Source organism: Protopterus annectens, chromosome 13.part0, assembly GCF_019279795.1.
Source record: "Protopterus annectens isolate FY-2018-M chromosome 13.part0, PAN1.0, whole genome shotgun sequence".
Classification (NCBI taxonomy): Eukaryota; Metazoa; Chordata; order Ceratodontiformes; family Protopteridae; genus Protopterus; species Protopterus annectens.
The window spans coordinates 1,033,806,189-1,033,820,678 of NC_056747.1; the positions used below are offsets into that span (position 1 = coordinate 1,033,806,189).

General features: G+C 44.3%; 1 protein-coding gene across 1 annotated transcript in view; it reads right to left on the reverse strand.

The window, feature by feature from the left end:
* MED24 (mediator complex subunit 24) overlaps window positions 1-14,490 on the reverse strand; it is a 1,193,465-nt gene that overhangs the window by 680,269 nt on the left and 498,706 nt on the right. Inside the window, exon 17 of the mRNA XM_044055033.1 lies at window positions 1,332-1,510. Within this exon, the coding sequence (XP_043910968.1) occupies window positions 1,332-1,510 (179 nt within the window). The remainder of the gene's footprint in view (window positions 1-1,331; window positions 1,511-14,490) is intronic.

Below are 14,490 nucleotides of genomic sequence, written 5' to 3' on the forward strand. Positions count from 1 at the left end.
ATCCAATGTCACCTAATATAAGGACAGAGTAACTGTAAAACAGAAGAGGAAATAAGATGTCTTACTTGAACTTTAACTAGATCTTTGAGTCTACTCCCATATAGCAAAAAATGGACAAGCTTAATATGTTAGTGTGGAAATGGATGGGATAAGAGTTGGATGAGTGATACAAAAAAGACAGCATATCAGGATACTCTCAAAAAGACAGGCCAACACTTCAGCACCCACCCTGTTCAGGATTTACACATACAACAATAAGTCTTATAAACATGACAGTACTAGTCTAGCAGACGAAGTGTCTTGACACCAGCAGTACCTCATCAATCAGACAAAGCAATCATATGAACAGTAGCTTTGATTTAACATCTAAAAGGTAAATCACTATTGTCCCTAAATATGCATCTGCTTCTGGGAAAATGGTAATGCAACAAATGAAGAAAGAAAAAGACACTGCAAAAGATCACTCCAACAATAAGTCACTAATCTTTAAACAGAAAATACTATACAAAAAGAAGAGGAAACTTAAGTGTAAAGCAACATAAGTGATGTCAGACAAATGGATATCATGCTTCCAGCAGAGGAAGGGAAATGAAGAAATATCTCCAGGAATACTTGTCCTTTTCTAGAAACCATAACTGAATCTGGTTACCTGGATGGCCGGGGGGAAGAGTGCTCCACAGAAGAGTTACTGCAACTGTAAGAGCATTATGGAACTTGGAGTACGAGCGTGAAGTGAAAGGCATAAACATGCACAGTTTCACAGGCTTCTCAGGTGGAAGGTTGGACAAGTACATTTTAAGAGGAGGGCAAATGTAAAATATAAGCATGACTGTCAGACTGTTGTGTATGATTTCATGTTGAAGACAGAAAAAAATGCTGTTTACAAAAAGCATAGCAGAGTTCTAAACACCACATTATAATGGGCTGTGAACTGTAATTACAGGGAGGGAGTTAAAAATTATATCAAACTGATGAGAAAAACAGTAAGAGTGGGAGGGGGAAGTGCTGCAAAATAAGACTCAACAAGAAGTCTACTTTTTACCAATGTCTACTTGCTCCACTATCTGGAATATGACACAAATACTCACATTTTTATAACTTAGGGTATCTCTTGGTCCTCTGAGAAAAAGATGGTGATTGGTTAAGTAATAAATAAAAAGTATGACAACCTGGTAGATGAGAGTTCCCCTGCTGCAATCCATTGAATGGGATTCGCTGGAGAAGCTCTACACTACTAGTACTTAAACACAGATGCAATGTTCAAGCTATATGCAGGAAACCGATAGCTTGTCAATATAATATGGAAGGAATCAGATTCTCCAATTACATACACCAATTTCATCTCCAAAGTGCTGTTCAAAAGTGTGACGAGGGCTTCTACTTTGGTAGAATCTGGTCGAAAGCATGGATGATCTGGGTTAAGAATCTTCCCTTCTTCAGGCATACAAGTCTGCATCCAAGTTTCAAAAAATGGGACTTCACCTGTGGTACTCAAATCTGAAATGATCACCTGCAAAGTTACACATAAGCATTAGAAATGAAATACTGGCACAGTAAAAAAAATAAATAAATAACTCAAATGTTGCAAGAATCAATAGACTAATTACAGCTTGCAGTAAACACACACACACACACACACACACACACACACACACACACACACACACACACACACAAAACAATATTTTTGTTCAACACATTATCAAGAATGATACCACTTAGCACTACCAAATTTAGGAACTTGAAATAAAAATATTAACTGATTCACAAAATTCCCCAACGACTGAAACCACAAAGTAACTCCAAGAAGAAAAAAACTGACAGGATCCAAACTTCAATAAAACCACTTGTTTATTGTAACTTAAAAAATATTGTTGAGCGCTTTCATCTACATGACATAGATTTCTTCAGAACAACCAAAATTCATTGTAACGCACTTATATATCTTAATTTCCCGCCCTTTGTATCAATTATTCAATTAAGCACTGCAATATACATTTAAACAACCATAATGTTAAAAAAACTTTATCTTGTGTGTATAAAACATGACTTAAATAAAAATACATTCTAAAAAAATGTATAAAAAATATATTATATGATTGTATAATTATTCCCCCTCCATATATACAGTTTATGCAGTTCAAACTGCACCAGTGGTAATACCCAGCATCTCTACCTGTATGCTGAATATGTGGACACTGCAAACAGTGTTCATATATTTTGGAAGAAGCACAGATAACCCTGGATAACAACATTGGAAGTAGAATAATTTTTAGTTAGGGAAATTGTCAAATGCAACATGTAGTATATTTGGGGAAATGTACCTCGTGTTCTAATTTCTATGTTGGAAAAACAGATAGAAGGTTACGGAATAGGATTTACGATCATCTATACTGTATAAACAAGAAAGATAAGAATAATGCTTTATACAGACATCTAGAAGGGAGTGCTGGATGTGATTCATTTAGGTTTGCTATATTGGAGGTGATCAAGTGTAATCCTAGGGGAGGGGACATTAAGGCAATTTTGGGGGAAAAAGAAATTAAATGGCAGATAAAACTAAATGCTGGTAGTGCCCCTGGCATTAATGAATACATCCCCACTAAACCAATGATCAGAACTTAATACAACTTAACATAGTCCATTATGTTGCTTGTTTTGTTACCAGGCATTTAGTAAATGCGGATTAAGTAGAAAATTCACTAGCATGTTTATATGAGTTGGAAGTTAATACATGAATAAGCTCATTGTATATTTTATATTAATTATTCATTGGAGTGAATGAGTTAAGATGTGAAAATTCAGTTTTGATGTACAATTTACTTACAGACACATCCAGAAGACTAACTCTGTTGTCAGTACTTTTAGTATAAGGCCACAGTACTGAATCTTACAGCTATTTGTGAATGGATGGTATGAAACCTCACATTCAGGTACTGCAAACGGAAAGTACAGTTGGGTAAAATCTTATCATAACAGTAGATATCCTTCTCTTCACTGTTGCAGCATCCAAAGCAGAAGGAATCTTCTGCTCAGGGCAGCCCGACACTCGGGCAGTATACAAAAGCCTTATGATCTTGTATGCACCGTACGTCACATTTATGCACCCCGTACAGAACGTAGGGCATTAAAGTGACGTACCGATGCAGCTACCCAGAACTGAAATGCTCCAGAAGAGAACAGTCTCCACAGGACAAAGGAGTCCATGCACATCCAGAAGGAAAAAATACAGAAGGTAAAGGGAGAAAAACCTCAGCAAGAAGGGAATATAAAACAAAAACCAGAACAAACAAGAGGGGGTTAGAGGAAGGGAGCAAATACTGCAACAGCGAAGAGAAGGACATCTACTGTTATGGCAAGATTTTACACAACTATGCTATGTCCTTCTATATCACTGTTGCAGTATCCAAAACAAAAGGGACAATGAAAAAGCTCAAGAAACAGAATGAGAGGGGGAAGGCTGAGAGGAGCCCACAACAACCCCCTCATAAAATAATTTCAGCATAACCTACTCTGGCTCTAAAAACCATATCTAACTCATAATGCTTAGTAAAGGTATGCAATGAAGACTAAGTAGCAGCTTCAAGGATGTAACTGGTGTTCTCCCCTTGAAGAAGGCAACAGCCTTAGTGGAATGAGCTCTAACAGAAGTACACGGAGATCTGTCATGGAAAGAATAACAAAAGGAAATGGCCTCAAGATATCCAGGAGGAGATGGATTGCTTAAATACAGCCAAAGCCAACATCCTGGGATGAAAGGAAACAAAAAGCTGATCAGACTTGCAAATGAAATTAGTTTTATCCAAACAGTACACGAGTTGTCTGTGCAAATCCAAGGTATGCAGGACCCTCTCACTAGCAGACTGATGAGAAGGAAAAAAGGAAGGGAGCTGCACAGACTGATTCAAAGACAACTCATTTACTATCCTGAGCATAAAAGAAGGATTAGTACGAAGGGACCCTATGAAAAACCAAAGTAGGAGGAATGACTCAGAAATCCTCCGAGCAGAAGTAACAGCCTGCAACAAAGCAGTCTTCCAGGTATGATGTTGCAAAAAAGCAGACTCTGCAGGCTCAAAAGGAGCCTGAGTCAATTTTTTCAATATAAAATTAAGGTCCCAAGGAGAAAAAATAAATTTTTTTTGAAGGCCTAATATATACAGGACGCCTTTAAGAAATTATTTGACCGTGAAATGATAGTTCAATGGAGGACTCAAGGGCATGCAAGCAGAAATGGCTGGAAAATGGGTCTTCACACAAGAATAGGCCATTCCAGATTGCTGCAACTCCCACAAATAAGACGGGACCAAAGGGACCTCCACTGAAAAGGGTCCTGGTTACGAGCATGAGACCAGACAAAAAATCTTTTCCATTTGGGGTGGACAAGTGAGGATGGATTACAGACCCCTTGTCTTGTGTGAGGATCTCCAACTGGTGAGGTAACTTATGGTGATGGCCTCTGGTCAAATGCATTAAGAGGGTGAAAATAGAAGTTATGTCCTTACCATAACGTTCCATGTGGAGTGTTCATCTCGCCTTTGTTCTTACACATGGGTTCGGAGCCGATCCTCGGCTCCGTGTCGGCCGCTTGCAAGCTCTGCATCGAGAAGAAGCTCGAGACAACCTAATACCCACAATCCCCCTCTGCCTTTACCTCAGATCTAGTTTGCAAGCAAACCAGCAGTCAGAGAGAGAACACTCATGTCAATATCACATTTGCACAGAAACTCAGAGTCTATATATATAAATATATATATATACACGTTAACTATATATACAACAACTGCAATGCAGAAGCAGAATGCCCCAGACCAGGCACCAAACTGAACGTTCTTCCTAAGGGTGGAGGGTGGGAATGTAAGAACAAGGCGAGATGAACACTCCACATGGAACGTTATGGTAAGGACATAACTTCTATATGTGATAGTGTTCAATCTCGCCGCTTGTTCTTACACATGGGTAGCGTCCCTAGCTCCTTGTTCCTGAGGAACTCACGGGAGGACGTTCTTGAGCACAGTGGAACCAAAGGTTGCCCTGTCCCTAGAAACCTTGTCTACCTTATAATGAGAAATGAATGTATGTGGTTTAGACCAAGTAGCAGCTGCACAAATAGCGTCTAGTGGTAGGCGAGCTGCATGAGCCAGGGATGTAGACACTGACCTTGTGGAATGTCCTTTGGGTTTGTGCAAAAGAGTTTGATCTGAAGAATCATAGACATAGATGATACAATCAGTTAACCACTTAGAAAGAGTTCTTTTAGTAACCGCTACTCCTTTTCTGTTATCAGCAAAGGCTACAAAAAGTTGATCAGATTTCCTGTGATCTTTTGTTCTATCCAAGTAAAACCTTAGTTGTCTGTGGACATTTAATTTGTGCAACATATACTCCATTTTATTGGAGTGATTCTTGAAGAAAGTGGGTAATTCAATGGACTGATTAATATTGTTAATAGAACAAACTTTAGGAAGGAAGGATGAATTAGTGCGAAGAGAAACTCTGTCAGAGTGAAAGATCAAATAAGGGTGTTTAATGGAGAGAGCTTGAAGTTCAGATACTCGCCTAGCGGATGTAATGGCTACCAAAAAGAGAGTCTTCCACGACAAAAATTTCAATGGGCATGAGGAGGCTGGTTCAAAGGGGGGCAGCATCAACTTAGACAATAATAAGTTTAGACTCCAAGGTGACGTAGGAGATCTAATTGGTGGTCTAATGTGAAAAGCCCCTTTTAAAAAGGCTTTACAAAGTCTGTGGGCCATAACAGGAGCCCCACATTCTTCCACATGGAAATTAGAAATGGCAGCCAATTGAACTCTTAATGTGGCAGGAGAAGCACCCTGATGGAACAAGTCTGTTAAAAACTCTAATATTTTATTCAAAGGAGCTATAACAGGGTCCACTTGCTGTGTATTCGCCCAGAATACAAAGCGCTTCCATTTACTAGTATATGTTTTAGTAGTGGAAGCTTTATGAGAAGCCACTAATATATTCTGAACTGCAGGCGAAAGAAGATCAGACCTGGCTAAGTTGGGAATTGGAGCAGCCAAGCTGCTAGATGGAGGGACAAGAGCGAGGGTGGGGAGCCCCTGACGAGTGAGTCAATAGATCTGGCTCTGGGTCCAGGATCCAGGGTCCCGAATGCAGTGTGTCATGAGGAAGGGAACCAAATTTGACGAGACCAGAATGGGCCAATGAGGATTATTGTCCTGTGTAGGTTGTTGGCTTTCTGGAGAAACTTTGAGATCAGGGGGAAGGGAGGAAATGCGTACAGGAGACCCGGGGCCAATCGTGAATTAGTGCGTCCCTGGGGACTTCCCTGGAGGGGTAATAGGGCAAAGTAGCTCCTGCATTTGGCGTTCATTGGAGATGCAAACAGATCGCAGGAAGGCTGGCCCCACGTGAAAAATCTTTTCGCAACTGACTGTTTTAGGGACCACTCGTGCGGTAACAGTATTGCTCTGCTCAGCCTGTCGGCTATGACGTTGGATGACCCGGGATGTGCGTTGCTATCAGAAAGCGACCCGTGGACTCCGCCCATTGCCAGATTCTCATGGCCTCTCTGCATAGCTGATAGGACTTGGTTCCCCCTTGCTTGTTTATGTACCAGACTACCGACATGTTGTCCGTCTGAACTGCAATAGTTCCCAGAGGAAGAAGGGGAGCAAAGTGTTGCAACGCTAGAAACACTGCCCTCAACTCTAGAACATTGATGTGCAGATTGTACTCTAAATTGGTCCATTCGCCTTGGACTGTCTGTCCCTGAAAGATGCCCCCCCACCCTATCAGGGAAGCATCCGTGGTCACCGTAACTGTAGGCGTGGGTAGCACAAATGGTCTCCCTTTGGAAAGGTTGCAAGTCTGAAGCCACCAGTTTAGGTGTGTTTTGCATGTGTTCGTTATAAGAATCTCGTGTGTTAGAGGTAGTTGTTGGAACGACCATTGTGCAAACAGTAGCCATTGTAGGACTCTCATGTGCAGTCTTCCCAAGGGAATTGCAATAAGAGAAGCTGACATGAGTCCCAAAACCTTCAGTACCAGTTTTGCTGGGGATTTCCTGGACAAGAGAAGACGTATGTGAGTCTGAAGTGAAAGTATCCTTTCTGGAGGAAGTCTTAGAATTAACTGATGTGTATCTAATTCCGCTCCTATGAATAAGATACGCTGTGATGGCTGTAGTAAGGATTTTCCGAAGTTTACGGAAATTCCTAGGTGAATACACAGTTGAAGAGTGTAGTCTCTGGCCTGTACTAGTTGACGCTGGGTGGTGGCAGAAAGGAGCCAGTCGTCCAGATACGGAAACACCTGGAATCCTAGGCGTCTCAAGTGAGACGCTACCACTGCCATGCATTTGGTGAAGACCCTGGGGGCTGAGGTCAGACCAAAGGGCAGGGCTGCAAACTGAAAGTGACTGGCACCCAGCCGGAAGCGCAAATGATCTCTGGATGCCCTGGCCATTTTGATGTGGTAGTATGCATCCTTCAGATCTATTGAGCACATCCAGTCGCCCTTCTGTAAGAATGGAAGGATCGATTGAAGCGTGACCATTCGAACTTTTCTTTCTTGACGAAAGTATTGAGGTCGCTTAGGTCCAGAATGGGCCTCCAGTCCCCTGTTTTCTTTGGAACTAAAAAGAACCTTGAGTAAGTTCCGAATCCTCTTTGGTCCGCTGGGACTGGTTGGATGACTCTTTTTCTAGCAGCTTTGAAATTTCTATAGCTGCTGGCTCTCTCAGATGGGGCGGTACATCTGGGAGTCTTTTCTTTGGAATGGGATAGGATAGAAATGGTATATTGTAACCTCTGGTAACCACGCTTTTTACACACTTGTCTGTAGTTATATTTTGCCAGGCCTGAGGGTATAAAGCTAAGCGACCCCCGACTGCCTCCAGAGCAGGACAGTCGGGCCTCCTCTCAGGAGTGCTGGAAAGGTTTACCAGGGAGTGTATCCCTGTCACCTTGATTCTGCGGACCCCCTCTGCCGCCAGGGCGGCGTCTTCCACCTCTGCCCCCTCCTCTGCCTCTAGAAGGGGCATCACCCTGTGTGCCTGGGAAAGATCCTTGGGGTTTTCGAAACCACATTTTTCCACCACGTTGCCCTTTGGGGTACGGTCTGGTTGGGGTGGAAAACGGACTCCGACAGCAGACAGAGTCTTTCCCTCCTGCTCACACCGGTAAGGGTCTCCTTTACTTTGGGGCCAAAAGAGTGGCACCGTCAAATGGGGCATTAGTAAAGGAAGACTTGAAGGCTTCCGCAAATGAACATAAGCGCATCCAGGATTGTCTGCGAAGAGCAATCGCTGAAGCTGCTGCCCTACTCGAACCTTCGGCTGCGTAAGAGATCAGCCTCATGGACGAGTTTACAATGGATGTAAGGGTATTAAGTTGCGCTGTCACTTTCTCTGAGACAGCAGCATCTGTAGTACCCTGGAGGGTATCTCCCAACTCTTTGACTAGATCCCTCTGTAGTCGTGGAAAGTGGGTCAAATAGTTCAGGGATCGCATGGAAAAAGCCGCTGAACTAAAAATGCACTTCCCATACCTGTCCATCGTCCTAGAATCTTTATTAGGGAGATGGACAGATGAGGAAGATTCCGACATCTCCTTTTTTGTGGCCGCTGCCACCACCATAGCGTCCACTGGAACTCCTTTTGTCAAGTAAGCCTTGTCCTGGGGTGCAGTGATATACTTATTAGGCTTCCTAGGGACTGGTTCCACTGTGTCAGGAGCCTCCCACGCCCTTCGAGCAATAAGTTCCATTAATTCATCGAAGGGCGGAGTGACCCAGGAGGAGGAAGGGCGAGCACCAAATGCCTTCAGCAAGACTGACTCATCCTCAGAAGGGGGAAGGGACTGCCAGTCACCTCTCTGTTTCAGGATCTCCAATATGTCAGAAAAAGAGACATCTTCTGAAGGTGACTTAGGGGACCCTTCTGACTCATCCAAGTCAGTATCGGATGTCAAAGATTCTTGTGGAGAATCTAAGTGTCTCCTCTTACACAATCTTTTCCTAGGGACTTCTTCGTGGGGAGCATCCGAAGAAGCCTCCGAGGAAGAGGGGGCACCCTCCAGGGGTGGCTGAGACACCGGTGCTCGACGCTTGGATGTAGCCGTGGGTGCAGAGGAGGATAACGGCCCTTTATGGGGAGGAGAGGTTGCTTCTACTGATGTGGTTGTCTGGGTAGACAACACCTTCCTCATGAGATCGAAGGCCCCCGGGTCCCGAGTCGAAGAATCTCCCAGTTCCGAAGAAATGGGAAGAATCCCCGAGACAGGCACCGAAGGCATCGACCCCGAGGACGGAGCCGAATCGATCCGCGCCGAGGCCCCGAGGGGAAGAGTCGGAACCGAAACGTCGGTTCGACTCTTGGCCCCGGAACCAAGGACAGATCGTCGGCTCCGAGACTCCGGTACCGGATCCGACGAAGTCGAGGTGAGAGGAACAGACCGAGAAAGGGACGGTTCTGGACCCGAGGGCTCCACAATCAGAAGATCAACCTCTTCCGGCTCCAAAGACTGGACAGGTCTCGGAGGAGGAATGGATTGAGACAATGGGAGGCCTTCAAGTTTCGACACCAACTGGGTGGAAACCGAAATAAGTTTGGATAGGGCCGAATGCTCCAATAACTTCTGCACCACACGATCCACATCGATATCGGAGAGCTTAGAAGAAGAACGGGTCGAAGGAACCGAAGACGGAGCCGACCTCAATAGAGTCGAGGGAGGGAGCTCCATCACCGGTTCCAAGACTCGAGGCTCGAACTGACAACAGTTGAACACTCGGCCCAAGTCTGTGGAACCGGTGATCTAACTTTACTCGAAGAGCTCGGAGCCGATGACTTGGGCTCCGGCGCCTTCGATTCCTTCGAGGATTTGGATGCCTGGTCTGAAGCATCCAGAGCCTCCTGAAAGGAAGGTTTTAATAACCCCTGTCCATGAGTTTCCTGCCTATCTGTCATGACCCTCCCACTAAAAGAGTGACAAATTGAACAGTCCTCTTGTAAGTGGAGAGGGCCAAGGCAGTAGACACAGGAACTATGGTTGTCAGTAACTGACATTTTTTGGCCACACTGGCAACGTTTAAAACCTGATTTAATTTTCTCAGACATCTTAAAGAAGAAACAGGTAAGAGAAAAAAGGTCAAGTCCAGTAGAGAGACAAATCCAGTAAAAAAAGTCGAATCCGATATATAAGTCAGTCCGGTTGTCAAATTCAAGTAAGGGGTGGAAGGCCCCGAAAAACTCTAACAAGTTTAATTAAACTTAAAGGTACCGAGTATTTCTACCTTACCACACACACATACACTATGTCACCAAAAAGTACTTTAGAATAATTTTTTTTTTCAAAAAATAACAATAATAAAGTTATTTCTTATCTGAAGTTGCTCGAGCTAGATCCCAGTGATGCGAACGCAGCAGAGGCAAACTAGATCTGAGGTAAAGGCAGAGGGGGATTGTGGGTATTAGGTTGTCTCGAGCTTCTTCTCGATGCAGAGCTTGCAAGCGGCCGACACGGAGCCGAGGATCGGCTCCGAACCCATGTGTAAGAACAAACGGCGAGATTGAACACTATCACATCTACAGTTGTGTACACTTACAGTAAATGTAGATGTTAGAGTGTATTCACTGTTGCAGTCATCACATTTGGGTTATCTGCCTGCAGGTAGCCCTCAGCCGGCCTGAATATCAGAGTCTTGGGATTTCTGCGTTCGATGCTGTCGCTTCTTCCATGACGTCAGGGGTATAAAACATGGAGATGACACCATTACATCATCTTTTCTTGTCCCAGATGTCAGGTGCCCCCAAAATAGGAAGCAATTACATGGTATGGAAAACCGCAAACAAAAAGCAAATACACATGATATAAGATATGCCAAACAAAAAAGATAGGTAGAAGTAAAGAGAGATCAGGGGGCTTGAGGGAGGGTAACCAGGACTGCAACAGTGAATACACTCGAACATCTACATTTATGGTAAGTGTACACAACTGTACTATGTTCTTTGTGTTTCACTGTTGCAGTCATCACATTTGGGTTGATTCCCAAAGCTAAGGAAGGGTGGAGGTAGTTAAGAAGCATTAGGGCTGGCAATCAGGCCCTGTAAGACTGCTGTGGCAAATCCAGCTCTGGATTTAGAAAAGATAGGTAAAGTGGTAATGCTTGATGAAAGTATGCACAGAGCTCCTAGTGGAATGTGTTCCGATCCCCTGTGAGGTAGGTTTCCCATGGTGTTTATAGCAGAAATGGATGCAACGTGCTATCCATTTAGAAATGGTTTGTTTTGAAATGGCCTTGCCCTCTGCCCTTGCAGCAAAGCTAACTAGAAGCTGGTCAGATTTTCTGAGAAGCTTAGTCCTGTCCAGATAGAACCTAAGCTGCCTGTGCATGTCCAGAGAATGCAGGATCCTTTCCCCTTTATTCTGACGATTAGGGAAAAAAGTTGGCAAATGAATGGACTGGTTTAAAGCCACACTAGACACCACCTTGGGCATAAAAGATTGGTTAGTCCTGAGGAAAACCCTGTCCGCATGGAAGATAAAGGGTTCCACTGCCATAAGGGCCTGCAATTCAGACACTCTTCTTGCTGAAGTGATGGCTAGAAGTAAAGCTGTTTTCCATGAGAGGAATTTTAACTCTGCTGTAGCAGCAGGTTCAAAGGGTGGAAGCCTGAGCTTTTCCAATACAAAGTTAAGGTCCCAGGCAGGCGTGGGAGCTCTCCTGGGGGTCTTAAATTTTTGGCTCCTCTCAAGAGGATGAGAGAAGAGGGGTGGCTCAGTATTATAATGAGCTGAGATGGCAGAGGCATGAATCTTAATTGAACAGAAGGGCAGGCTCTTGTAGAGCATTACTGTTAAGTAATCTAGTATATGAGGTAAGCTGGGCACAGTCGAGTCCCTTCCCTGAGACTGGCTCCAGGAACAGTATCTTTTCCACTTTTCTGAATAGGATTTTCTAGTATTAGGCCTCCTTCTCTCAAGGATGACATCCAGCACCTGCTTACTGAGGGTTGCTGGTGGTGAGTTCAGGGGATGAGCCAGGCTACAAGGTTCAGGGTCTGTAGCTGAGGGTGCAGAATCTGGCCCGCCTTCTGAGACAGCATGGAAGGAGTCTGAGGCAGGTGCCATGGTGGCAGTACTGCGCAAAAGAGGGTACCAGTGCTGGCGTGGCCAGTCTGGTGCAATCAGGATTGTCCTTGGCTTGTCCTGTTTGATCTTTAGTAGAACCTTCGAGAGGAGGGGCAGAGGGGAAAGGCATAGATTGAGAGGCTTTCCCAGGTAAAGGACAGGGCATCCACTTTCCAAGCTTGGATGTGGGGAGTTCTGGTGCAATATTTGCTCAATTGATAGTTCTGAGGGGAAGCAAAAAGGTCCACCTCTGGTGCCCCCCACCTGTTCCTCAAAAGCTTGAATATTTTGGGTTCCAGTATCCACTCGTGTGGGTCCATGAGATTTCTGATTGTCGTCTGCCAGTGAATTTAGTTTGCCTGGCAGGAACTGAGCTTACAGCTGCACTTGGCTGCTCAAGGCTGTGTTCCACAGAGCCATTGCTAATTTGCAGAGTGGGTAGGAATGCCCCCCCCCCTGCTTATGTACCACATAACTGTGGTGTTGTCTGTCTTTACCAATAGTTCTCCTGGAAGAATAAGGCTTTGAAGGCTGTCAGAGAATTCTGTACAGCTAACATTTCCTTTTGATTGATATGCATGTGCATTTGCTTTGGGCTCCATTTGCCCTGAATGCACTGCCCTGCCATGTGAGCCCCCATGCATAGTCTGATGCATCTGTAGTTAGGGTTTGGGCGGCAGGGGGTAGAGTGAAAGGGAGTCCCTTGTTTTGGTGGCAGGCCTCTGCCCACCAAAGAAACTCTAGGCGTAGGCAAGGTATGATAGGAATCAATGTTTCCAGGTCTTGAGAATGTTGACACCATAGGCTTTTTAGATACCACTGTAGTTTCCTCATATGCAGTCTTGCATATGGAATTAGAAGAATGCAGGAGGCCATGAACCCCAAGGCTTGCAGTATTTGTCTTGCAGATAGCAGGGTTTTTGTGGCCACTTGTCTGAAGTAGTTTGTCAAATGAATTTGTTTCTCTGGTGTGAGGTAAGCCATCTGGGAAGTTGTACTCAAGCTTGCTTCCAGGAATATAATTTGTTGACAGGGTACCAGGTGTGATTTCTTTTCGTTTATGGTGTACCCCAGACAAGTTAGAAAGTACAGTTTTGTACCTACCATAAATGTAGATGTCTGATAGGAATGCATCTGCAGTCCTTACAAATGGGTTGTCCTGTCGTCAGGCAGCCCTTCGGTCGGCCGGATTCCAAAGTCTGGGTCTGGCCTCGGCTGGTGTCGCACTTCACCCGACATCATAGCTGCAGATTTTCGGGTATAAAGGCATCAGCCGACACCATTTTCCTCAGTGTTTCTTGCCCCAGATGCCAGGTGCCCTCTTGGAAGGCTAAATTTGGATAAATGCCAATGATTCCAAATAGTAGAGAGCAAACACAAAAAATAAGCATGTATGTACATATATACAACAAATACACCATAATAGATCCCCCCAGCTAGCTATAAGATGGGCAAATACCCTAGGAGCACCACAGAGGGGAAGGCGGGTGGGTAATCCTGACTGCAGATGCATTCCTATCGGACATCTACATTTATGGTAGGTACAAAACTGTACTATGTCCTTCAAAGATGCATCTGCAGTCCTTACAAATGGGTAGAATACCATAGCCAAACTGGGGGAGGTGGACAAATAAAGTTATGGTGTAGTTAGGATCCCTTGCAAAACAGCAGTGGCAAAGCCTGCTCGGGATCTAGAGTATAAAGGTAAATTATAATGCTTGGCAAATGTATGCACGGAGCTCCAAGTAGCAGCTTCTAAAATGTCCTTGGTAGCCACTCCTCGTAAGAAGGCTGTGGTAGTGGCTGTTGCCCTTGTAGAGTGAGGCCTGATGTCCTCTGGAGTTTTCTTTCCATGGTAGGAGTAACAAAATCTAATGCAATTTCCTATCCACTTGGAGATTGTCTGTTTTGAAATTGCTTTTCCTTCCCTTCCTGTTGCATATGCTACCAGTAGCTGGTCAGTTTTTCTATTGCCCTTGGTCCTGTCCAGGTAATAGCATAATTGTCTATGCACATCCAGGGTATGTAATAGTCTTTCTCCCCTGTTCTGTGGGTTAGGGAAGAATGTAGGTAGGTGGATAGCCTGATTTAAGGAGACTCTGGAAACCACCTTAGGCATAAAGGAAGGATTTGTTCTCATGGGCACTCTATCTTGATGGAAGATCAGGAAGGGTTGTATTGCCATTAATGCCTGAAGTTCAGATACCCTTCTTGCTGAAGTGATTGCCAGCAGGAAAGCAGTCTTCCATGATAAGTATTGCAATTCTGATGTTGCTGCTGGTTCGAAAGGAGGAAGTGTCAATTTTTCTAGCACAAAGTTCAAGTCCCATGCTGGTAATGGTGGCTTCCTAGGAGGCTTTACATTTTTAATTCC